At 36.2% G+C, this 26,137-nt stretch overlaps 1 protein-coding gene across 1 annotated transcript in view; it reads right to left on the reverse strand.

The window, feature by feature from the left end:
• Positions 1–910: 910 nt before the first annotated feature.
• RAB31 (RAB31, member RAS oncogene family) overlaps positions 911–26,137 on the reverse strand; it is a 28,721-nt gene continuing 3,494 nt past the window's right edge. Inside the window, exons 2-7 of the mRNA XM_081322775.1 lie at positions 19,336–19,415; positions 18,229–18,310; positions 14,046–14,117; positions 11,013–11,119; positions 6,537–6,646; positions 911–4,955 (exon numbers count right to left, since the gene is read on the reverse strand). Of these exons, the coding sequence (XP_081178901.1) occupies positions 4,858–4,955; positions 6,537–6,646; positions 11,013–11,119; positions 14,046–14,117; positions 18,229–18,310; positions 19,336–19,415 (549 nt within the window). The 3' untranslated portion in view covers positions 911–4,857. The remainder of the gene's footprint in view (positions 4,956–6,536; positions 6,647–11,012; positions 11,120–14,045; positions 14,118–18,228; positions 18,311–19,335; positions 19,416–26,137) is intronic.

Consider the following 26,137-nt stretch of genomic DNA (forward strand, 5'->3'; position numbering starts at 1 on the left):
TGTTTTAGACAAAGAACAGCTCTATTTGCTGAGATTTAATCTGAGCTTCTTTCATGCTATGAAGGAACAACAGACTCCAGATCAAGACTTACAAAGCAATCTCTGGCCTGTTTTGGGATGGAAATATGCAGATGTTAAATAGCAAGGAGCAGAAGGCTAAGCCCTGTGATGCTCATTAGTGCAATCATGGCTTCAATTGTTCCTTCTCCATGACTGATTTAAGTAGAGATAGAACTACTAAAACTCACTGCCTCCCGCTCCCAATTTCTGTAGGCAGACCACAAAGATTCTGTGCTTGATAGCATCAAAGATGTCTAACACCATCCAATCCTAAGAAAAATAATCAACCTGAGAGTAACCAACAGTATTTGACAATCATGACCAAGCCTGGATTTGACTGAAAGGGATATAGATTATGTTTCATTATGACTTCCTAATTGAAATCTTACTATCTTCTCCAGAATCTTCATCCAAAAAAGGAAAGTTGAAAAAACATTGTCTAATGCAGCCAGATTTAGAGAGGATTTCTAGGGGGGGGGATTATTTCAAAGCTGACAACACAATCCTCTCTCATAAAGAGTACTAATTACTTTCCATATCCATGTATAGCTGTCTCTACAAATGTTTAGGTAGCCAGGCAGAAGTGAGTTGAGCCGCAGGTGGCAGAGCTCATACCACTTAGAACCCACCCTACCTGCTTTTTCAGATTTTTCAAGATCATCCCAGATCTTAGAATATCCAAGTGGTGTCTAATCTATTATAATAAATAGGTTATTTTATCCATGAAGAATCTTGCAAGAACTGTTTTCAGTTACACTTAATTTTTGTTACCTATGAAAGACCACATCACAGAAATTACAAACATTTATTAGTATTCTTAGACATTAAATTAAAACATTGTTATAGGCTCAAATCTTGTTGGCAATTGTACAATTATTATATAGAGCAAACAAAATAGATCGAGCAAACAATATTAATAGATTATAACATTTCATACATTAATGGGTCCAGCCCATTCAACATTTGATATAACAATTCCAAAAAATGTGTACTGGATAGATTATATAACTACATAAGAAGCAAAGTGCTCCGTGCACTGAAACATTACTACAGTTGGCTATATTGTATAATGAAAGACTATAATTAAATATTGTCAACTTGGATAATAGAAATAGACGGTGAATACTTAACAGAAAAAAATAATTTGATTCTCTTGCTTGAGTGATGTAATTCTGCCATTTCAAGAAAGATATAAATTGTCATGCCATGTTATACTACAGAATAACAAATATCTAGCAGACAAGCAGGTATGCTGCTTTATGGAGAAAGTGGGAATCAAACCTACTGGAAGTACAACTTTATTTCATTTTATCAATTCTTCTCACTCCAAAAAGATCCTTTATGAGTCCTTTTGGAATCTGAAAAAGTATGTTACATGATACATATTTAAGGATCTTATTTTCTCTACCTTCATTGTTTTGGAGCAAGAATTGATTCTAGAGAATTATTTTACAGAAAACGTTTCAGTGGAACACCATAAAGCCAATTCTAAGCATCAAACCTGAATACTAGGGATTCACCTTACACACTACTCCAATTCTGATATGTGCAGAAGATTCATTGTCAAGAACTTTCTTCTGAATCTAATGGGTGCCCTCAGAAATTGTTGGTAGCAAAAAGTTTGTTTGTGGTCCCATGTCTATTTATTTTGTTTTGCTCACACAACGCTCACAACTAGCTGAAACATAATTTACTAATTTAACCCATTTCCTTAGTTTGTATCATATTTCCAGTTATAAATAAACCACATTTCCACAACATATTTTGGTCTAGCATTTTATGCAAATCCCGGTGTAAACTGAAGTTAAGGATTGTTCTGTGATGCAAATTTTTCTCCTGGTTAAGAGGGATATGAAACATGTTCATTTCCCACTCAACATTTTTATAGCAGGCTTTGTTTTGTTCAACAATACTAAACACAAAACTAGAAATCAAATTAATATAACCTGCCAACTTCCAAGTCAAGTTCATACATCAGTTAAAATGGAAAGAAAACAAAGATGCAATTGAATGAATATATACTCAAGAAAATAACACATGGCATTGTATGGGCTTACTACTACATAGACATATCGCCTTGTGATTTTTTTTGTTATCTATTCACTGAATTGCACAACTTCTGAAGTTGCCATTGTAAAATATTGATACTAAGCTTTGTTTTCTTTCCATTTTAACTTTTATGTATGAACTTTACTCTCAAATATTTTCTTTACTTATAAGCCAATGCACTGCACATAAAAGTAAATATTCAGCTGAACTTCTTCACTCTCCACTTTACTCTTCCACTAAAAATTATACTGTTTTCTCTTTATTCTTATGTCAATCTTCTTACCATAGCAAAATTGGATACGAATTTTGGCAGAAAATTTCAACCCCCCAAAATTTATTCACTAATTATTCTCAGGAAAAGATAATCACAATTTTCTTTTAGGCTATTATTAGGCAGCTATTCTAATTTGACTGTTCTTGCTGTCAAAGAGCAGGGGTTTAGCTAACGGGTCTGTACTGTATAACAGAAGAACGAGTATTGAAGCTTCTTTATAGAAATGTGCTTCTATTCATTCAAAAGGAGTTTTCAAGGACCTTTTTTTCTGTAGCCACCCCAAAACATTATGTTGAAAATATTATTCAACATGAGCATCCTACAGGTGGCAAAAAATTGAATGTTCCCTCTCATTTTTACATAGAAATATTTTGTGCTTCCACAACTTCTACAAAATAACATTTAAACATGCAATTCTGTAATACCAAGCAATATAAATATGTTACTTGAAGCAGGTAGTCAGACTAAATGACTTGATAATCCTTCTATGATTCTACCCAGTAGATCAGTATCATAAATGCAGAATTAATTATGTACTATCAAGTCAGGATTGACTCTTAAAGAGACCATAAAGATTTTCTTCAATTGTATAAGTTTAAGGTCATGAAAAAATGCATCTGTAGAATTTCCTAATTGTCACTTTTACTATTATAAACTTTTATGATGGAATCTTTGTTAGTTTACTGCACATGTACCGGAAGCAACTTCAACATATATGCAATTTACAATAAAGGAAGCATGAAATAAAATATATCAGTACTGTAATGGAATGTGTGAATAACCTTGGGGAAGATATACTGTTTAGGAAACAATCAGACAAGAAGGACAGGAGCCCACAGTGCTTAACCAAGAAACTTACTAAAGACCTGCTTTAATGGATCAAGGAATTAACAGTGGTGGCGAGAAGTCTGTAGTGTGGTACCTCAGTGTTGACTGCTTCAAAACTCGTCGAATTTGGTACGCAACACATCTTGACATAAAAATATTGTCCTGGTACTCGTTGTCTGTTTGGTACTCAATGCACTGAGATTGTTAAAGTGGGTGGATGTGGAGAACAGACAGGAAGTTAGCCATACTGGGAAGGTCAATGCAAAAGAAAGAAGGAATCAGTTACAGAAAGCGGACAGGAAACTGACCATATTGGGAAGTCACTGACACAGGAAAAGGGACAGACAGGAAGTCCTTTCTGGCTGAAACAAAAGATCACATGGCTAAGTCACATGGTTTGTTTGGCACTCGTCAGTTTTAGTACTGGTCATACCTCCCCAAACTATTTGAGTACCAAGGAACCACTGTATTTTCAGACTTATAAGATTATATTAATGTAGCCTTACAATAAAGTAGAATTAGTTCATCTAGTCATCTGGAAATTGAGTCATGGCAACTGGAGTTATTTTCCTGTTGGTTTGAGATGTTTTGCTGCTCATCCAAGCAGCTTCCTCAGTCTGAACAAGTCATTTGAAATGTACTGACTCTTCCTGCACCAACCTCAGGTTTCCTCCCCAAATTGGTTAGCGATATGTTGATGAAGTTTCTCAGTCTGGAAATTGAGTCATGGCATCTTGTCGTGTTTCTTTGTCTGGTTTATCTGGGAGGCCTGACAGTACTGAGATCTTTCAATGGGTGGTTGGGTTTTTTTTAATTAGCTTGGTATGGTATCAGCGTAATATTCAATTTATTACAAAAAGGACTCAGATTAAAAAAAACCTTGTATTGTTCTCAACTTCCTTGGACTCCACCTTGCATCTGTATTGTTACTAAGTAAGAAATAGACAGATCAAAAATATAGATGCAGATAACTGCACTAAAGGTCATTATATTAAACTAAAAAACAAGAAAAAATATAACTATAGAACTGATGTATTCAGACTGTCAGACTGGTATTAAATTATTTCAAATTTAAATGAATTCAATAGAAAGTGTATCCTGGTCTTTTTTGGCTTTTGGTGAAATGTCTATCATTTAACTTTTGCAGTATTTAGTATATCCAAAGCCTCTGCTTCTGTCTAACTTAAAGTTTCAATGATTCAATGCAGAAGTACCTCAATTATACCTTTAAAAATAATTCTAAAAGGTCATAGAAGCCAAATCCAGTAAAATAAAATGTTCTTCCTTCACTTGATTAAAGTACTATGCATTATAATTCTGTAAAAATATACATGAGAAACATACTCAAAATACAAAAAAGATTTGTAAAAACATAGGTATTGCTTCTTTAAAATAGTCAACAGTTTAAACAGATTATTCCAAATAATCTTGAGTCATTGTTTCAACCAGTCTACTGCCTAAATGGTTTACATAATTCTGCAGAACTCAGTGGAAGGACATTTTTCTCTTACTAATCCCCTCATCAAAGAATAGTGGTACTATTGTTTTTAGAGTGTGTACCATGTCATTGGCTTTCTGAAGTCTGTGGTTCAATAAATAAATGATCTTGTTTTATTTTCAAGTGCATCAAATCAGTTCTGGTTTGTTTAACAGCATCTTCGTGTTGTCTGAGCAGTCTGCTTCCTGAGTTTGATTGTTCCACTGTTGCCATTTTCATGAGTTTCTAAAGGTGGAATCTGCCGGCCTAGAAATGTTTAAAAGCAAAACAAAAAACATATAGTGGTTAAAACCTTGCAGTTCTCTCAATGCTTGAAAATACGGTTTTCTAGCTACAATATCAGATTTCCTATGATATGGAAGGTGAATCCTATATTCTTCATTATGACCCTAATCAATTACAGGATACTTTCAGAAACTTTATTTTGCTTTTTAAATCTTTATACTAAAAAGTTAACTTCCAGCTGGTAATGGAAATGGATTGAAGTTAAGCTCAGGTGCTTTGCTTGTTTCGGGACCTATTTCCTCATCTTCTGATTACTCTATTGCTTGTTTTACCACTTAACTCAGGGGTGTCAAACTGCCGGCCCGCGGGCCAGACGCATCATCCAGAAGTCGCACCCACCTCATTGCCAGCAATGGCGAAAAGGCTCCGATACGTTGCATGACATCACATGATGTCGTGAGTTTGACATGTATGGCTTAACTGGTCAACATAAATTTTCTTTTGTCTTTCTTATTTTCAAATCCAGCTTCATTGTTTTAATTATACTTTGTAGTGGTAAATAGGTCCAAACTTAAATAGAGATAGGTAGGATACCCACCCAATCTCCAAAGTTTAATTGGAAATATTTCAATAACTGTTAAAAGCTCATTTTATTTTAGCCCCCTCCCCAAAATAATTTAGCAAAGAAGGTAATAGGCAGGAAAGGTATATGAAGTTACTTATTTCTTCAAAAGCTCTTTGTCATGTTTTTTTTACAGTCTTTTAGAAAGTCTGAATTCAGAAAAAAAAACTGTAGCATACAAAGTAAAACAGAACTTTTCAGAGACGCAGATTTAGGTTTTGATGTCAGAACACAGCACAGGATTAACATTCACATAAAAAAAAATCCAGATTGAGAATTCTGATAAGTTTCACACCACAGGTATTGCAAGTATATAGAACTTCGAGATTTTTATAGGATCTACAGTACTTCATAAAAATAATATAGAATATTATATAGTCTTTACTAATAGTCATTAAAATATTTTACAAGGAAAGATAATAATCAACAAAACAATGGTTACTGCATTTTAGTCAAGTATTTGCACTATATAAAGCAGCAACAGTTTTTCTTATCTGGAAGACTAAATGGCATAATAGAATAGTGTGACATTTGAAAAATCCTTTATGAAGACTTAAGAGGAAATCAAAGTATGTCATTTATGACTCAATGAATCTTGCCTATATAATGAAGTAGGATTAGTTATTTCTTAGATCTTTTTCCAGACCTTCAGTTCTACAACAACAAGCAAAGACTGGTTTATTCTATATACTTTTTTATCATATAGATTATTTTCCTTATGTTATAAATCTTAAAAATATTAATTCCTGATTTTATAACATAAGAAAAATAATTCATTCTGAATTAGTATGATGTGAATTAGTTTGAATAATAGCTATCTAGAAGAATAACTATATGATTCTCTATGAAACAATTATCTCTTTCATTGTTGTCCTTTCATGAGAAATAAACTAGGGCTTCCGCAAAACAGTGACCTATATAACAAAACTTTTAAGTTGTACAAGCTTAAATATGCAAAAACAAGTTCTACGTTTACTTACTGATTGCTTGAAACAGTTCTTCAATGTTAATTGCATTTTTGGCACTAGTCTCAACAACAATTGCACCTATAGATTCTGCATATTCTTTGGCATCTTTCATAGGAACTTCCCTAAAATGAAGTTTCAGAAGTTTAAATTAAGTTGTGCAACAGAATGTTTGATTCAACTATATTATTCTTCATAATTAAAGCACAGTAGATTCTCATTTCTTGTTTCTCATATGAGAAACATAATTCTTGTTCTCCTGAAATCTGTACAGTGCAATACAACACAAAATCCATGAGTGTTTTCTACCAGCACTAGGATTTGTCTACTTTTCTTTCTAAAGAAATTGTGACTGTAACTTCCAGACATCCCAGGCATTGGGCCTATTTATTACACATTTGTTCCATAAGTGGCTTATATCAGAACAACAATACATTCTTTAGGATGTATTAAAAAACTCAATAAGAGTTCAGTTAATAAATTAATGAATATTTTAAAGGAAATTGAAACCTACTTATACATAATTAACTGATCACTGAATAAAGTCTTTTATTTTCAACTATTATTCTTTGCTCAGTTTTGAAATAACTCAATTCAGGTTTAAAGTTTTTACAAATATTTTCCATATGCAGTGTTTTATAGATCGTTGTGTTAAAGAAATCAGATAATTTATGTGCTGTATGCTAATGCATTTTTGCAAACAGGACTATGTAAAAACATTCCTTACAGAAACCTTTCAAAGCCAGCAAATGCTGTTCTAGAATGACCCATGTATGAAATCCATCTTGATATCCCTTTAAATAAAATTTAATATTTCATTTTGAGAGATTAAGAATTCCCCATTTTTCATATAAATCATAAACTATTGGAAGTTTAATATTTGATTATGTTTCACGCTTTCTTTTTTTTATTGAGCTCTTTTAAGTCCAACCTACCACACTGATATTCTATAGATCATATTTTTTCAATTTCCTTTGTATTTTCTACAAGAATGCAATTGGTACTTGGTTCGGTAAACAAACTAGTGAAAAAGTGTGTACAATTCAACAAGACTTGTATATTGTTTTAAAAAAACTTTTTGGGTTTTTTACAAATTTAAAATTAATAATCTTGATAAAATAACTTAGCTTGATTTATCTGAATCTGGAGCAAAACATTATTTGCCATACTACTGATGTCTCAACTCTAATAACATTCCATCTATATTATATAGATGCATAAATACATAGTTTTTGTAAAAAAAAGTTTTAGCTTTGTATGCCCCTAATTTTGATACTACTTTAAACATCTCCACCATCAATATAAACTACAATAATCTTTCCCTTTTATATTCTCCCACTAAAAATATTTTCTGAACTTTTATCTCTCAAATGCTTTAACCTTTTTCCATTATTATGAGAACCAGGATAATGAAAGAAACTATCTACCCTACATGGACCTAACACTAAATTGAAATTGATCTAGATTAATGTTTATATTAAGTTAACACTGAAGTATTTTATAGCTTATAGTATGTAGTTTCATAAGAGTTCCTGCTTCTGGTTTTGCATTTTCAAGTTTGGTTAGACGTCTTCCTACTCTTCCTTTTCTTTTTACAAGTCTAAATATAGTCAAGCTAACCAAAACATGAAAAAGGATCCTTTTCCCAAACATCAAAATTATTTAAAGGTTTAGAATTCAATATTATTGTTTTAGGCTTAGATTAATAGATATAATTTTAAAGAACTTAAAGCAATAAAAACGTTAATGACTTATGAATACACAAAGGGCTTCACTGTGCCTAAATATCTAATGGCAGGAAATCATGTGGTTCCATAAAAAAAACAACACGGAATTGTAACTATATGGGTTTTGTTCCTACCATTTGATTACAGTTTGTAACCAAATATCATGGCCTGCAACTCTTAATTTCATAAAGCAAACGCCTGAGAATATGCTATAACACTTTTTCTTCCTTTTCATTATTTCTAAATGTTCCTCTAAACATATTGACTAAGATAAGATGTACGGTAAGTCAAATCCTGACCAACTATGAAGTAAAGGACTTCATACAGTTATTGTGATTAAGGTGTGGGACTAGAAGCAGAGAGACCAACATTTAGCCCTCATTCTACTACACAGCTCAGCTGGGAACGCTGGGCTAGCCCCTTGCTCTTATTCCAACAGAGGTTTGTTGCTGTGAGTATAAAATTAGGAGAAATTCATAGTCATTTTGAGCAATAATGCATAAATGAAATAAAATGTATTACAAATATGGAAATGTTTATTATTCCTGAAACCTGGATCCACACATGTAGGGCTTTAAAGGTAAGTACCAGCACCTTAAATCTCACCCGGAGGGCAACCGGTAACCAATGCAGCTCACGCAGGAGGGGTGTAATATGGGAGTATCGGGGTGCTCCCATCACTACCCGTGCAGCCGCACTCTGCACCAGCTGAAGCCTCTGGGTGGTCTTTAAGGGCAGCCCCATGTAGAGAGCATTGCAGTAATCTATACGGGAGGTAACGAGTGCGTGGGTGACTGTGCGTAGGGCATCTCGGTCCAGAAAGGGGCGCAACTGGCATACCAGGCGAATCTGGGCAAATGCCCCCCTAGCCACGACTCCAATATGATCTTCAAAACTGAGTCGTGAATCCAGGACGCCTAGATTGCGTGCTCTATCAACGGGAGGTAACATCTCTCCTCCTATAACCAAAGATGGAACCTCTTGGACTAAACGAGATGCCGGTACATAAAGCCACTCAGTCTTGGCCAGGTTGAGCCGGAGCCTGTTCTTTCCCATCCAAATCTGTACCGCTTCCAGGCAACGGGACATCACATCGAGGGCATCACTGGGTTGATTCGGGGTGGAGATGAAAAGCTGTGTATCATCAGCATATTGATAATACCTCACCCCGAAGCCACGGATGATCTCTCCCAGCGGCTTCATATAGATGTTGAACAGGAGAGGCGAGAGTACCGACCCCTGAGGCACCCCACAACTAAGGGGCCTAGGGGTTGACCTCTGTCCCCCTGCCAACACCGTCTGTGAACGGCCCGAGAGGTAGGAGAACCACCGCAGAACGGTGCCTCCCACTCCCAACCCAAGACGACGCAGCAAGATACCGTGGTCGATGGTATCAAAAGCCGCTGAGAGATCTAATAGGACCAGGACAGAGGAATAACCCCTATCTCGGGCCCGCCAGAGATCATTCACCAGCGCGACCAATGCCATCTCCGTGCTATACCCGGGCCTGAAACCCGATTGGTACGGATCCAGATACTCAGTTTCCTCCAGAACCAAAGGGAGCTGCCATGCCACCACGCTCTCAACGACCTTCGCAAGAAAGCGAAGGTTGGAGACAGGATGGAAGTTATTTAAAATAGCTGGGTCCAATGCAGGTTTCTTAAGGAGGGGCCTTACCACTGCCTCTTTCAAGGCGGCAGGGAAGTACCCTTCACTTAGTGAGGCATTGATAACTGCTAGGATCCAGCCTCATGTAACCTCCCGAGAGGTATAGACCAGCCAGGAGGGACACGGGTCCAACAAACACGTGGCGGCACTTAATTTCCCCATGATCCTGTCCATTTCATCGGGAGTCACAGGATCAAACTCTTCCCAAATGTTCTCAGCCAAACTCATCGTTTTCCTCTCGTCAGATACTGCCCAGTCAGAGTCCAGACCAGCCCGAATCTGAGCAATTTTGTCCACCAGATATTTACTAAATTCCTCAGCCCGTTGGTTCCTCTCCCAGAAGATAATTCAAGCTACATGTAGTGGAGGTGCAGATCTGTGTTTTTATTGGAGTAGTAGTTGAAAGAACTTGAGGAAAAGCTCAAGTTTGTTTCTACGCAGCAATGCTGAGGAAAACTATGAAGGCCGTGAACATGGATTGGAGACAAATAACAGAAACTGAACTGTTGCCCTTCCTAACAGTGTGAAAGGGATGGAAGGAAAGGATGTGGTACATGGGCAACATAATAGGACTAAATGACAATATCCAGCAAGACAGAATTCTAATAATATAGAGCTATGTTTTTCAAATTTGGCAACTTTAAGGTGCATGGACTTCAACTCTCAATATTTCCAAGCTAGCATGCTGGTTGGGGAGTTCTAGCAGTTTAAACACCACAAATCTTAAAGTCACCAAGTTTGAAAAACATTGGTATAAAGGAAGGCAGGGCACCAGAGTGAGATCATGCTCAAATATTTTTTTAAAGGCATGCCAGTTTTGAGGATTGAGTTGCGAATAAATAAAATAATTTGGACAAAAAGTAGACAAAAGTAGACAGTATAAAAAATGTTTAAATTTCAGTAGTATACTACTATTATTTTGAAACTGTAGACATGTTTATTTCTTAAATACATTTCAATAAATACCATTTGTTATTATTTGCATTGGTTTAATTTTTTAATTTTAAAAATCTTATAAAAACAGTATTTATGTATTTGTCATACTGTAGAAAAAGCAATGGAAAACTGCAAAAAGTAAATATATCAGAATATATACCTAATATCAGAAAGGTCACACTTGTTTCCAGCAATAGCCATTACAATGTTTTCAGGACCATGTTCTTTTAATTCTTTTACCCACTTCTTCAGTGTATGAAATGAATCCTAAATTAAATACATAAGTCAAAAGGAACTTTTGAAATATTGAAAATATTTGAAAACAATGTATAAAACCCATAATGGTACAAACAATCTAGAATACCAAGCAAAATGAGATATGTTTGCAACATGCCCAACAAGCCAACAAATGTTGTACAGATACCCCGTGCTCATAACAGTATTTGTTCATAGTAAAATCTATGCATCACATGCTTCCTCCCTCAATATAATCAGAAAATTATATAAGTATGCAAGAAATAAAGAAAGCACTCATGTTTTTGGAACATGCTTATTAATGAAAGGCTTGTTCATAGTAAGTAATAATTAACACCTTCAAAAGGAACCTCTGGGGCAATATACTTAGCTATATAATCCAGTTTTTAATTAGACAAAACTTACACAAAAATGTTCTGGGAATCAAAAATACATATTCAATTTTTCAGTATTTTGTGAAAGGTAGCAAAGTATGGGATATAAATAAAAAGAAATGCTAATGATAAGTGTGTGTATTATATATATACACAAACATACACATATACATACATTTATATACATATATGTATATACATATATTCTTTGTTAGCAAGCCAAAAAAAAATTTACACAAATATGAGCTGCCACTGCTGTGGCTACTGCCTGTAGATGGCCTTGGGCTAGGTCTGAAACAGGAAATAAGTTTTGTCCCGTGTCTGGGACCAAGCAAGTGTATTCTGAATGCTTAACATTTAACATATGTATATACATATATATTTATATACATACATATGTATATACACACACACATTCTTAGCTTACACAGCAGACTGAGAGAGACTTAAAATGCAATAAGGCTAACATCATATTTTAAAGTAGGCAATCTAATTTGTTATTGCTATTTATCAAAATCAAAAATGATTTTTAGTTGCAATACCAGATTATAACACACTTTATCAAAGAATAATAATGAAGTTTAAAATACAGTACAGAATGAATAACAAAAAATGCAAATATAGTTTAGTATTTATAATAAACATTGTGACATTAAACTTTATAACTACATTAAGACTTAGTCTAACAGTATACATTCAAAAATGTGGATTGTCTGGTCCTCTAAGTTTACAATACAATAAAGCAAAAATGGCCATGATAGCCAATATAACAAATCACATCCATCAGCAAATCTTTTAATGCATTCAGTTTTAGAACCTGCAAATGTATCTATTTCCAAGCCCAGCATTTCTTGTGTCATAAATCTCATAAAGTGGTTTGTAATATTTACTATCTTTAACTGCAGGCAGATAGCAACTCTTCTATGAAGCTTACCTTTGAAATATGCAAAAAACATGGCTTGTACAGTTAAATTACTGCACTGGTTAATGACAGCAATGAAGTTAAATATGTTAATAAATGTCATGCTTTAACAGAGCAAAGAGGAGAGTGGATAAGTACTGTAAAATTAATCTGCTTTTTCTAAAATGATAATAACATTTAAACATTTCATATATTGCACCAAACTAGCTATGTCAGTTATCATACAGCGTTTTTTTCCTGTGCTTAGCAAGAGAAGAAATATATGCCTCAGTGTATTTTTGAATTTGTTTCTTTTCCAGTCATATAAATAATTTTGTTAATTTATTCTAGTTAAATCCTTCTCTTTGTCTATTCTTAAATGAGTAGCAAAAGTGCCTTGAGGGAGACCCAGAATTTTTAAAAAGAAAATTAATTCTTAGAATTATTTTCTCATTTCTACATCCACCCAGTGCAAAATGTGTGTACTGCAACTATGCTATGGTACCTCAACGTGGCCCTGTTGCGTGTTTGATATGTGTTCTTTCGACATTGAATGAAGCAGGCCAGGAGTATATACCCAAAGGGTACTACTATCTGGGGCTTCGAAAGCACAAAGATCACCCAAGTTGTTTTGCTAAGGTAAGCAGGTGCCCATATTAGGCTGTATTAATATTCAGGCATATGATCACTTTGATGACAATGGCAAAGGCATAATTTCATATTATCTGAGAGAAGACAACCACTCATACTTTACTAAGAAAGTCACAAAAATAAAGATTGTCAATGTTGTGCTGGATTATAGGCCCCTCAGGGTAGTTGGCACTCAACATGCTACTGAAGAAAACTTGAGAATTTTTCAGAGTATGTGTATGACAAAGTTAGATTAAAGGCTTCCAATTGTTGATGTTTCAATGCAGAAAAAGGAAAGGCAAAGGTGCAAAGGCAGAATAACAATGGAAACATGTAAGAAGCATTAATATGGGGAAGCTCAACAACAACAAAAATAATAATCAATTACATATTGACATCTGGGGGAAATTTGAAAGTTAGACAGAAAACCTTACTGTTTTCTACTCAACCCATGAGAAACAAAAAAGGAACTATATTGTACATTTCATACAAGTCCGCCAAGCAATATTTTTTTTGTAGTTATGGGCATTTGTTGATTTTCAGTGATAGAGGAACTCACAAAGACCAAATTTCACAAAGTGAAATTCCAAATTGAGAAGCAGGACTTTAAACCTGCCTGAAATGAATTTGATTATTTTATGAAGCGACAAAAGCAAAGTTCACACTGCATTTATGTGAGTGATGGACAAAAACATCTGTTTACAGCCCTTGGAGCATTTAATAATGTGTCTGCTGAAATCCAGCAGAAATAATGTAAAAAGAAGCATCCCAAAGTACACTTAGTGTCATCTTTAAAACCGCTCAATCTCAAAAGATTGCCTACTCCAGTTTAAAAGATTAAAAGAAAATAATGTATCTTCTAATTATCTTGACTTAATACTATCTAAAAATCTTATGAAAATAGGACTTATTAACTTTTATGCTGGATTGCTCTCTAAGCCAACACAGTAGGATGCTGACAGAAAAACTCACTGAGCAATTATTAAGTTGGATTTTTGAATAAATGTCAATAATGGGACAACAATAAGCTCACCTGCTTAGTTATGTCATAAACTATAACAGCTGCAGCTGATCCACGATAGTACATAGGTGCCAGTGAATGAAACTATGAAACATGGAACAAAAAAAAAATCAGAAAGTTATATCTCGCACTTATGGAAATCAGAAAGATACAGCAGTGTTACATTCATATCTCTTCTTTCTCTCTACCCTTCCTCCCATATTTACAGCCGTAAGGGATTGATATCTCTAAGTGATTGATATCAAGTAACAAAAAGCATTAAAATAAAATCATAGTACCCAGAATACTTTCTCCTATGCAATGAGGTAGGTCAATCCTCATTAACCGCACATGCTTTCCTGAACTGTGATTTTCAAGACTCTTCTGAAGCTCTATAAGGAGGTTAACAAGTCTGAACATCAGGGACAAAATGTTCCACAGAACGGGTCTACCACTGAGAAGACCTGACATGAAGATTCCTATAGGTGCCACTCCTTAAGTGATGGGATCTTAACAAGTTTTTCTTCCAGTTTTTGCAGAATAGATAGATCCAGCCCAGAGTAGAAAGTCCTGAAGGTATTTAAAGCCTGTCCATTCAGCTTTTTAAAAATGGTAACATTGATAGTCATATTGAAGTGAGCCAGCAGTGTGCTGCAGCTGCCAAAAAAGCCAACACAGTGCTAGGCTGCATTAACAGAGGGATAGAATCAAGATCAAGTGAAGTACTAATACCACTTTACAATGCTTTGGTAAGGCCACACCTGGAATACTGCATCCAGTTTTGGTCACCACGATGTAAAAAAGATGTCGAGACTCTAGAAAGGGTACAGAGAAGAGCAACCAAGATGATTAGGGGGCTGGAGTCTAAAACATATAGGGAACGGTTGCTGGAATTGGGTATGTGTAGTTTAATGAAGAGAAGGGTGAGGGGTGACATGATAGCAGTGTTCCAATATCTCAGGGGCTGCCACAAAGAAGAGGGAGTCAAGCTATCTCCAAAGCACCTGAAAGCAGGACAAGAAGCAACGGATGGAAACTAGTCAAGGAGAGAAGCAACCTAGAACTAAGGAGAAACTTCCTGACAGTTAGAACAATTAACCAGTGGAACAACCTGCCACCAGAGGTGGTGAATGCTCCAACACTGGAGGTTTTTAAGAAGAGACTGGACAGCCATTTGCCTGAAATGGTATAGGGTTTCCTGCCTGAGCAGGGGGTTGGACTAGATGACCTCCAAGGTCCCTTCCAACTTTATATAATTATAATTATAATTATTATTATACTCCTCCTAAAATAGTAGCATCACATTGGTGGATCTAGATATGCCTACAGCTATCTTGGCCCATTATCTACCCTGGGAAAAAGGTACTTTCCCTTCCTTCAAACAAATCTTTCAAGATGAAGAGAGAATGATGTGTACTCAAACAAACAGACAGAAAAGGAGTGAAAGAGATAAAGAATAGCTGCACCTGAATGTGCATCCCTCAATCCAGTAGTTTTAAGATTACTTGTTCCTGCCACATCCAAGGATTACATCCAGTATCTTCTAGCCCTAATTTGAGACCCATCATCATTTTAAGAGCAGCTGTTCTAGGGAGAGTGTAATTCTTGCTAGACTTGCCAGAACCACATTTCTAATTTTCTGTAACTGAAGGAAGCACAGATTATTTTTCAAGCTATAGAGCAGGGGTGTCAAAGTCGCAATGTCACGTGACGTGTCGCGACATATAGCAACTTTTTCCACATTGCCGGAGCTGGAGTGAGCGCAGTTTCAGCATGACGCATCCGGCCCATGGGTCGGCAGCTTAACACCCCTGCTATAGAGAGCTTGCTAAATAATCAAGAATTCAAGAGAAGGTCAGAGAAAAACATCTCGCCATTCTCATTCTCATTCTCATTCTCTCTCTCTCTCTCTCTCTTTCACACATACAAACAGTCAGGCATGAACAATCAGGCCCACATGTGAAGTTCCAATTAAACTGATGGATCACTACTCATGCCTATGCACAGGAATGTTCTCAATAATAATTAGCACCTGCTTGGAGTTAGGTAAGTGTCATTGGAATTCAAGGGAAGTTTGACTTAGTTCGGTTGTGGCTCAAACTGTAATGGAAGGCTTAGCGAACTAGATGTCATTAAGTGAAATAAGAACTTTACTTGCCATTATTAAATAAAACTATATTAGCAAGGGGGAAAAATTATCTCAACCATGATATTAATTTACAGAGCAATATACCTACTTGATCATACCATAACAATTTATACATATAGATATAAACTACCGGTAATTAGCATTGTTAAATTAGTGATATAATTCCTCTCTTAAGTAACTTTCAAAACTTTCAGACAATATGGTCAAGCCAAGTGATAAGCTGAACAGTAGTTTTGTTAACAGGAAAAAATGGATTTGAATCAATAGCATGATGTAGCAAATAAAAAGGCTAATACAATGCAAGCTGCCCCCTTCACACCATAATGAGATAGATGGCTGGCTGACTGCAAGAGGTCAATCATCAGATTCCATTTCAGCCCACCAAAAGACAGCAGAAGAACTGAACCAATTTTGAAATCGATGAATGTACAATGGATTTTAAAGATATAGAAGAAAATTCAAGTTTGTATTGCGGGTAGAACTACTTCACCTCCTTTCCTTTGAAGCCAGTTGCAGGAAATAAGAACATCATGTCCACAATAGGGTGAAAGAAAGACATGGGAATAGTTCAGAGATTGGGCCATTAGCTGAAGCCTAGAAGATCCTGAGAATGCAGAAATTAGAAGATGCTAGTAGTTCAGAATTTTTGCCTTTCCAGAAACCTGGAACTAGAATTGACTGCATATTATTTTGATACTGAAAGCGTCAATCTATTGATGATTTAATGCTCCATTTGTTTAATCTCTATTATGGAATCGTTTCTGTCGGAACAGGGTAAACTGGAATATCTTGAAGTGCGGATTTAGTCTTATCCTTCTATGCCACACATCAAGACACAGAACTGGCAACTTAAACTAGTGGAAATAATTAATTACCGTAGTTGGGAAGAGTATTTCTTCTTTCGAAGGTACAGCACTAGAGTATTTTGAATATGTTTTGGCAGGGACAAGCAGGAACAAGCTGTTGCAAATGATGCACAAAATTCTTTATAGTCCCAAAGGTGCTTTTTCAGGAGGCAACTGGACTTTCTTGTTTTTTCTTTGAAGACTTTTCACTTCTCATCCAAAGAGCTTCTTCAGGTCTGACTGGACGGTGGGGAATGGAAGGATTTATATTCCTTTTGGACAGCTGGTCATTTGCATTCTTTTAGAGTGTCACTGAGACCATTTGGAGGTTTATAGGTGTCCTGGGGGTCACCTGAGTAGTGCAAATGTGTGTGGAGCCTTCTTGGCTGCAGGATGTTTTCTGTTCTGTGTTCCTTCAGTGTTGAAGACAGGCACAGGCTGTTGGGGATGAATCTGTGTTGTCAACATCTCAAACTGACTCTTTTAACGGCTCTCTAAAAGAAGGCAAATGACCAGCTATCTGCAAGGAATATAAATCCTTCCATTCCCCACTATCCAGTCAGAGCTAAAGAAGCTTCTTGGATGAGAAGCAAAATGTCTTCAAAGGAAAAACAAGAAAGTCCAGTTGCCTCCTGAAAAAGCATCTCTAGGACAACCACGACTGGATGACTGAGAATCTCCATAGACAAAATTCCTCATAATGTTGCAGTTCGAGATTTTAATGCATTGTTGATGATCCAGTTTGCTCAGCAGATTCAAGAAATCTGAAGATTGGGATGCTTTTAAAGATTTTAAACAGAGTAGGACAATAGTAGTCCTCCATGGAAAAAGACACATTTTAAAAATCCAATGGTAGTAATTTGGAAAGGCAGACTGAAGAAATTTTGAATATGTATGCAAGAAATCATACTTAATGTCTTTAGGTGGCTAAGATGGAACTTGATCAATTACCCACTTTTGAAATGGAAGACCCATTAATGTGTATTAAGGAAACCTATTGGGAATGGAGAAAAAACCCCAAATTGTTTATTGCATAAGCCATGCCAGTGGTAAATTCATTTTTGTAACTGAATAATTTAGATTACTGTGATGTTTAAAACAATATAAACATACCATGCCTTCTTACCTTCAGTATCTATGTTACAGATGCTGGCTCTCCCTGCTTTATTAACAATACAGAATATGGCATGCAATTGTCTTTAGATAAAAGATTCATACTCACCCTCTCCTGACCTGCTGTATCCCAGATCAGAAATTTATGAAGCTCATTACCACAAGGAACTGTTTTAGTCATAAAAGAAGCTCTAAAATTTGCAAGAAGAATTGTACATTGTTTAAAAATAAGCAGAGTTTACATTAAATTACTGTGCATGTATTTGAGAAAACAACATTTTTCAGGAATCTACCGTAATCTTCACAAGAAGAAAACAAAGCATTTCTCCTTAATGTTTTGAGAAATAGCAAACATTTTACAGATATTTCAAGCAACCTAAAGGTTAAATATAATGATGCATATATGTGTATAGCGCTATTTTTAAATAGGAAAATAAGTTATTGTTTTCTAGAAAGAATTCACATTTGTAAAATTTGAGATGCTAGAAGAATTAATGAAGATGATAGCCATTTAAACCACACTATCCTATCTTGTTAAAATGTGATGAATTACAAAATGAAATTGTTCTTTCAAGTGAAGCAAATACATGCCTAGGAAATTTCAACTGATTCATCCTAAATATTATAATTTGATTTTCAGTAACATTCAAGTAGATATAAGCAGAGATTAAGTAAAAGAGTAATCTTTATTCTAAGCTATATTTAATTCTAAATAACAACAAGAAAAAGCCAGATTCATTTTTTCCCCTGCATGGCAGTGTTTAAGACTTCCTGCATAAATCATTATCATCATCTGGATAATTATTTCCCACTTTTTCAATTAATTATATAAAAGTATAAATGGAATACTAATTGAAATTGGGGCAGAGGTCAAGTCTGTGTGTTTGTGGATGCCTAAGACTCACAGTTCTTATCCCTCCTGTTTAACACTGAAGTGGTAACTAAAGCATCGTTAGGCAGACATCATTTAGTAGGTTGATGATACCCAGCTGCATATTTCAACACCTGGTTGACCAGGTGTTGCTGTTGAGGTCTTCACAGAATCTGGAAGCTGTTGAGATCTGGATGAGAAGGAACTGACCTAACCCTGACAAGCACAAGTAACTATAGCTTTATGATTTTTCCAATATCAGATATTTTTATCTTCAGTTTTGAATACTTTAAATTACGAAGGATTCATTAGTGTTTATTTAGCTTAATTGTACATGGTACTTACCCAATAGTAGGGCTAATATTGTGGTCAAAATGATCCTGAACAAATCGACAAACTATACTTGATTTGCCAACTCCAGTATCCTAAAATTTAAGAAAGGAAGAATCAGCCCAAGACTGTCCTGAATGCTCATCTGCTTTAAATGAAGAAACCCTTTAAATGAAGAAAACCTTAGATTTAGGGTATATTTACTTAAGAGGCTGTACTGTACTTTGTAAGTAAATGGCTGAAGGATATCAGAATATGGAAATGCTGCACCATTCGCTCATCCAGTAATAGGGGATCTCCCGAAGCAGTAGCTGAAATTTTCACAATTAGGCCCAAAATAGGTGTGTGATGGGGAAAGTCAGAGAAGCACAACTTTCAGTCTCAGGAAATAATACATCAGACTAGTATTTGACAGAGATGAGAGAAGGTATAAGAAACAAACAAAAAAGAAACTTCATTTGAAAGCCTTGCCTGGGTATAGGTAGCCAACAAATTCTGTTCTATCACAAAATTCCCCTATTAGTATTATTGTTCTTCCCGTTAATTCTAAACACATACCTTCTCTGCCAACATTGACCATGTGTTAGAATACTGACTTTTGCAGAGATGATTATTTTTCAAGGCTAACATAGTTGTATTTTCAAATATATTTAAGACCAATTTAAGAGAGCCAATTTGATGTGGTGGTTAAGGCATGTTAGAAACTAGCAAACCATGAGTTCTGGTCTTGCCTTAGGCAGAAAACCAATTGGGTTACCTTGGGCCAGTCAATCTCTCTCAGCTCTAGGAAGATAGTAATGGCAAATCACTTCCAAAAAATATTTCCAAGAAAACTGGAGGGGCTAGTCCAGGCAGTTGCCAGGAATCAAGATTGATTCAAAGGTACACATATGCACACAGACAACAAATTTAACAAATTCTAAATAGTAATTCTGGCAAAATATTATCAAATTCAACATATTCCACTGATATCTTATAAGCTGTTGAAATGATTTGTACATAATTTATTTTAAGATCTTTGGGGTCCATACCAATGCATCCTGCATGCTCCATTCGTGTATTAATTGGAAGTACTGTAGATGTATTTGTCTGACTCTAGGAAAATCTTTAGAAAGTTTGGCAGATAGACTGGGTAAAATTCAAAATGTCTGTGTGGAGTAGGCAAGAGTCTATTTTATTCCTTTGCTAATAATCTAGTCAATTCCTTAAAATTAAAGTCAATGGTGTTACATTGAAACATGCCTTTTGCTCATTACCCCAGAGTGAAATACTCTGGGGTATATTGTGTACTATGGATTAATATATGCTTTTTGCATGTTCCTTTCCTGTTGCTATTCTTCACTTTTCAAACTTAGGGTAGACAACATTTTATTTACACGGGACAAACAATGTTTAACAAAACAAAATTCAGGTATGTTCATTAAAGTGTTGCAAATTCACTTTTTTCTTTCTGTAATCAACAATTTGTTTCATTAGATAAAATTAGCCTTGTTCCAGAATTTGATGACAAGTAAAATGGTTAATATATTTATCCTAAAAGAAATTACTTATACATAGGTATCAAGGATATAAAATTTCCAGTTAAACATAGTATGAATATTTTAGATATAATTCAAACTAAAAAGATGTAGCAAATCTTTACTGAAGGTTATCCTTGGGGATAAAGAGAAGAGGAAAAATAGCTTAAAATTAGAGTTCCTTTTGCAGAGATGGGGAACTATGGCCCCTTTATGACTTGTGGACTTCAACTCCCAGAATTCCAATTCTGGGAATTGAAGTCCACAAGTCATAAAAGGATCATAGTTCCCCACCACTGCTTTATAGGATAGATTTTCAGGGTATTTTAAATTGAAACCATCTTCCTATTGCATTAATTTCAGTCTGCAAAAGTATTTGGATTATATTATTTGATGCAACCCCTTCATGGATTACTGCCTTGTCGTGGCGAAGGGGCTTGCGTAATTCAATGAAGCTATGAGCTATGCCGTGCAGGGCCACCCAAGACGGACAGGTCATAGCTGAGAGTTCTGACAAAACGTGATCCACTGGAGAAGGAAATGGCAACCCACTCCAGTATCTTTGCCATGAAAACCCTATGGACAGTACCAAAAGGCAAAACGATATGACGCTGGAAGATGAGCCCCTCAGGTCGGAAGGCGTCCAATATGCTACTGGGGAAGAGCAGAGGGCTAGTACTAGTAGCGCCAGAAAGAATGAAGCGACTAGGCCAAAGCCAAAAGGACGCTCAGCTGTGGATGTGTCTGGTGGTGAAAGGAAAGTACGATGCTGTAAAGATGTTTTCTCCATAGGAACCTGGAATGTAAGATCCATGAATCAAGGAAAGCTGGACGTGGTCAAACAAGAGATGACAAAACTGAACATCGACATCTTAGGTATCAGCGAACTAAAATGGACAGGAATGGGTGAATTTAATTCAGATGACCATCAGGTATACTACTGCGGGCAAGAATCCCTCAGAAGAAATGGAGTAGCCTTCATAGTCAATAAAAGAGTAGGAAAAGCAATACTGGGATACAATCCTCAAAATGACAGAATGATCTCAGTTCGAATCCAAGGCAAACCATTCAATATCACAGTAGTACAAGTCTATGCCCCAACCACCAGTGCTGAAGAGGATGAAATTGACCGGTTCTATGAAGCCCTACAGCACCTTATAGAAGTAACACCAAAAAATGATGTCCTTATCATCATGGGGGATTGGAATGCTAAAGTAGGAAGCCAAAAGATAACTGGAATAACAGGCAAGTTTGGCCTTGGAGTACAAAATGAAGCAGGGCACAGGCTGATAGAATTTTGTCAAGAGAATACGATGGTCATAGCAAACACTCTTTTCCAACAACCCAAGAGACGGCTCTACACATGGACATCACCAGACGGTCAACACAGAAATCAGATTGACTATATGCTCTGCAGCCAAAGATGGAGAAGCTCTATACAGTCGGTAAAAACAAGACCAGGAGCTGACTGTGGCTCAGACCATGAGCTTCTCCTTGCAAAGTTTAGGCTTAAACTGAAGAAAGTAGGGAAAAGCACTAGGCCACTCAGGTATGAATTAAATCATATCCCTGTTGAATATACAGTAGAGGTGACAAATAGATTTAAGGAATTAGATCTGATAGACAGAGTGCCTGAAGAACTATGGACAGAGGTTCGCGACATTGTACAACAGGTAGCAACCAAAACCATCCCAAAGAAAAAGAAATGCAAGAAAGCAAAATGGCTGTCTGAGGAAGCTTTGCAAATAGCTGAGGAAAGGAGGGAAGCGAAAGGCAAGGGAGAAAAACATAGATATGCCCAATTGAATGCAGAATTCCAGAGAATAGCTAGAAGAGATAAGAATGCCTTCTTAAATGAACAGTGCAAAGAAATAGAAGAAAACAATAGAATAGGGAGGACCAGAGATCTTTTCAAGAAAATTGGAGAGATGAAGGGAACATTTCATGCAAAAATGGGCATGATAAAGGACCAAAATGGCAGGGACCTAACAGAGGCAGAAGAGATTAAGAAGAGGTGGCAAAATTACACAGAAGAACTATACAAGAATGAGCTTAACGTCCCAGATAATCACAATGAGGTGGTCACTGACCTCGAGCCAGACATCCTAGAATGTGAGGTGAAGTGGGCCTTAGAAAAGCTGAGCAACAACAAAGCTAGTGGAGGTGACAGTATTCCAGCTGAGCTATTCAAAATCTTAAAAGACAGTGCAGTAAAAGTGCTACACTCAATTTGCCAGCAAATTTGGAAAACTCAACAGTGGCCACAGGATTGGAAAAGATCAGTTTGCATTCCAATTCCAAAGAAAGGCAGTGCCAAAGAATGTTCAAACTATCGCACCATTGCACTCATTTCTCATGCTAGTAAAGTCATGCTTAAAATCCTACAAGCTAGACTTCAGCAGTATGTGGATCGAGAACTACCAGAAGTACAGGCAGGATTTCGAAGAGGCAGAGGAACTAGAGATCAAATTGCCAACATACGCTGGATCATGGAGAAAGCTAGGGAGTTCCAGAAAAACATCTACTTCTGCTTCATTGACTATGCTAAAGCCTTTGATTGTGTGGATCATAACAAACTGTGGCAAGTTCTTAAAGAGATGGGAGTACCAGACCATCTTATTTGTCTCTTGAGAAACCTATATGCGGGTCAAGAAGCAACAGTGAGAACTGGACACGGAACCACTGATTGGTTCAAAATTGGGAAAGGAGTCCGGCAAGGCTGTATACTGTCGCCCTGCCTATTTAACTTATATGCAGAGCACATCATGAGAAAGGCAGGGCTAGATGAATCAAAAGTTGGAATTAAGATTGCCGGAAGAAATATCAACAACCTAAGATACGCAGATGATACCACTCTAATGGCAGAAAGTGAAGAAGAACTAAAGAGCCTCTTGTTGCGGGTGAAGAAGGAGAGTGCAAAACTTGGGTTGAAACTTAACATTAAGAAAACCAAGATCATGGCATCTGGCCCTCTCAATTCCTGGCAAATAGATGGGGAAGAAATGGAGGTAGTGACAGATTTTGTTTTCCTGGGCTCCAAGATCACTGCAGATGGGGACTGTAGCCAAGAAATTAAAAGACGCTTGCTCCTGGGGAGGAAAGCCATGGCAAATCTAGACAGCACACTAAAAAGCAGAGACATCACCCTGTCAACAAAAGTGCGTATAGTCAAGGCTATGGTCTTCCCAGTTGCAATGTATGGCAGTGAAAGTTGGACCATAAGAAAGGCTGAGCGCCAAAGAATTGAGGCCTTTGAACTATGGTGCTGGAGAAGACTCCTGCGAGTCCCTTGGACTGCAAGGCGATCAAACCGGTCAGTCCTAGAGGAGATCAATCCTGACTGCTCTTTAGAAGGCCAGATCCTGAAGCTAAAACTCAAATACTTTGGCCACCTAATGAGAAGGAAGGACTCACTGGAGAAGAGCCTAATGCTGGGAAAGATCGAGGGCAATAGAAGAAGGGGACGACAGAGAATGAGGTGGCTGGATGGAGTCACTGAAGCAGTAGGCGTGAGCTTAAATGGACTCCAGAAGATGGTAGAAGACAGGAAGGCCTGGAGGAATGTTGTCCATAGGGTCGCGATGGGTCGGACACGACTTCGCAGCTAACAACAACAACATTTGATGCAAGGAAAAGTATAGTTAAATTATTTTATGCAATGTGAACAGTACATTCAAAGAAACAAAAGCTCTGTGTAGAGAAAATTATTATTATATTTGAAACAATATTGAGCAATAGGCAATAAAAGTAAAGTATCATAAAACTGCCAAACTCCAAAAATTTTCTGCACAAAATGTTCTAGTCATCTCTGACATGATCCCAATAAAGATTGTCTGATAAACATTCTGCAAACCAGTCTATTTCCACTTGAACTTCTGATGTCTAATTAACTTATTAAATGGCTTGACGTTGAAGTGTTTTCCATGTTTTTCTTTAGAACCATGAACATCAAAAACAAGCCAGTAAACCTTTTTTTTACTAAGGTACTCGTATTACTGTTCAAACAGTAAGCAACTGATGGATGTCTTCCCACTAATGCACTTCTGATTTCTTGGATTTATAAGTAATTCTCGATTAACCCTTCAAAGTTTTGTCAGACTTTAAAAAAAACTACTTATGACCTGCTCTTGAAGTCGAGTGCTGCAATACCCCTGTGGATCGTGATTGCATTTTGGGCGCCAGGCAACTAGCTTGCATTTATAATCAGTTGCAATGCCCGTTGGATATGCTGGATTCACTTATCATGGGATTTGTTTAATTATTGTGTTATGCTTTATGATCCTGGCAAAAATGGTCAACTTATGACCAAAAAAGGTGTGGGGAGGTATTGTTTTCACTATTTGTACAGTATATTGTGGTTTGTTTTTTTGTAACCAAACCAGAGTCACTGAAAGTGAATGAGTGGCCATATAAATTCTCATAATCACACTTGCAGTAAAAATAGTATGGTCAGTAAAAACTTCTATTTATGTAGCATAGCTGTAAAATTATGTACTTTATTGCTTTATTATTAGGAGTCCTCAACAACTCAGTTCTAATAGTTCCTAAGAACTTGGTCTAGCTTAGAAAGATGTAACAGTCATGAACAGTAATATCAATATACCATGATTAAAGTGTGTTTTCCTAGACTAAATTTTATTTAAATTTTAAAAAATGTGTACCCAGTAACTACTACTCCAATAAAAAAATTGTTTATATTCTGAAGAATTATACAAGCTTGGTATCCTGTTGTTTCTCAGTCTTAGAAAATACTTCTAAATCTAACTTTACTATTACCAGTAGTGTTTTTTCTAAGATATTAGCCTTTCAAAATACTAAAATGATAACCCTATGCAAATTAATATGTAATATGTTCTGTAAAACCTAGGTAAATATTAATTTAATGAATTTCATTTCGCTTAAGAAAGATCAAAATATGCTGTTTCTAAATAAAAATACTGAACAAACTATCCTTATTTTTTATGAAACCCATTTTTTATAGAAAAAATGTTGGATTTACATTCAGAAAATAATGTTCAGCACTGCATTAGTATTTTTATAAAATATATTTTTCAATTTGAACTTTGCTAAGACAACAGAAGTATAAAAAGTTACAAAACATTTTTGTTTCCTTTAAATTCCAAACATTTTGTTTTATTTAATATCTGTAAAGGTAAAGGTAAAGGTTCCCCCGCACATGCGTGCTAGTCGTTTCTAACTCTAGGGGCCGGTGCTCATCTCCATTTCAAAGCCGAAGAGCCAGCACTTGTCTAAGGACGTCTCCGTAGTCATGTGGCAGGCATGACTAGACGCCAGAGGCG

Source organism: Vipera berus, assembly GCF_964194415.1.
Source record: "Vipera berus genome assembly, chromosome: 3".
In the NCBI taxonomy this organism is placed as follows: domain Eukaryota; kingdom Metazoa; phylum Chordata; class Lepidosauria; order Squamata; family Viperidae; genus Vipera; species Vipera berus.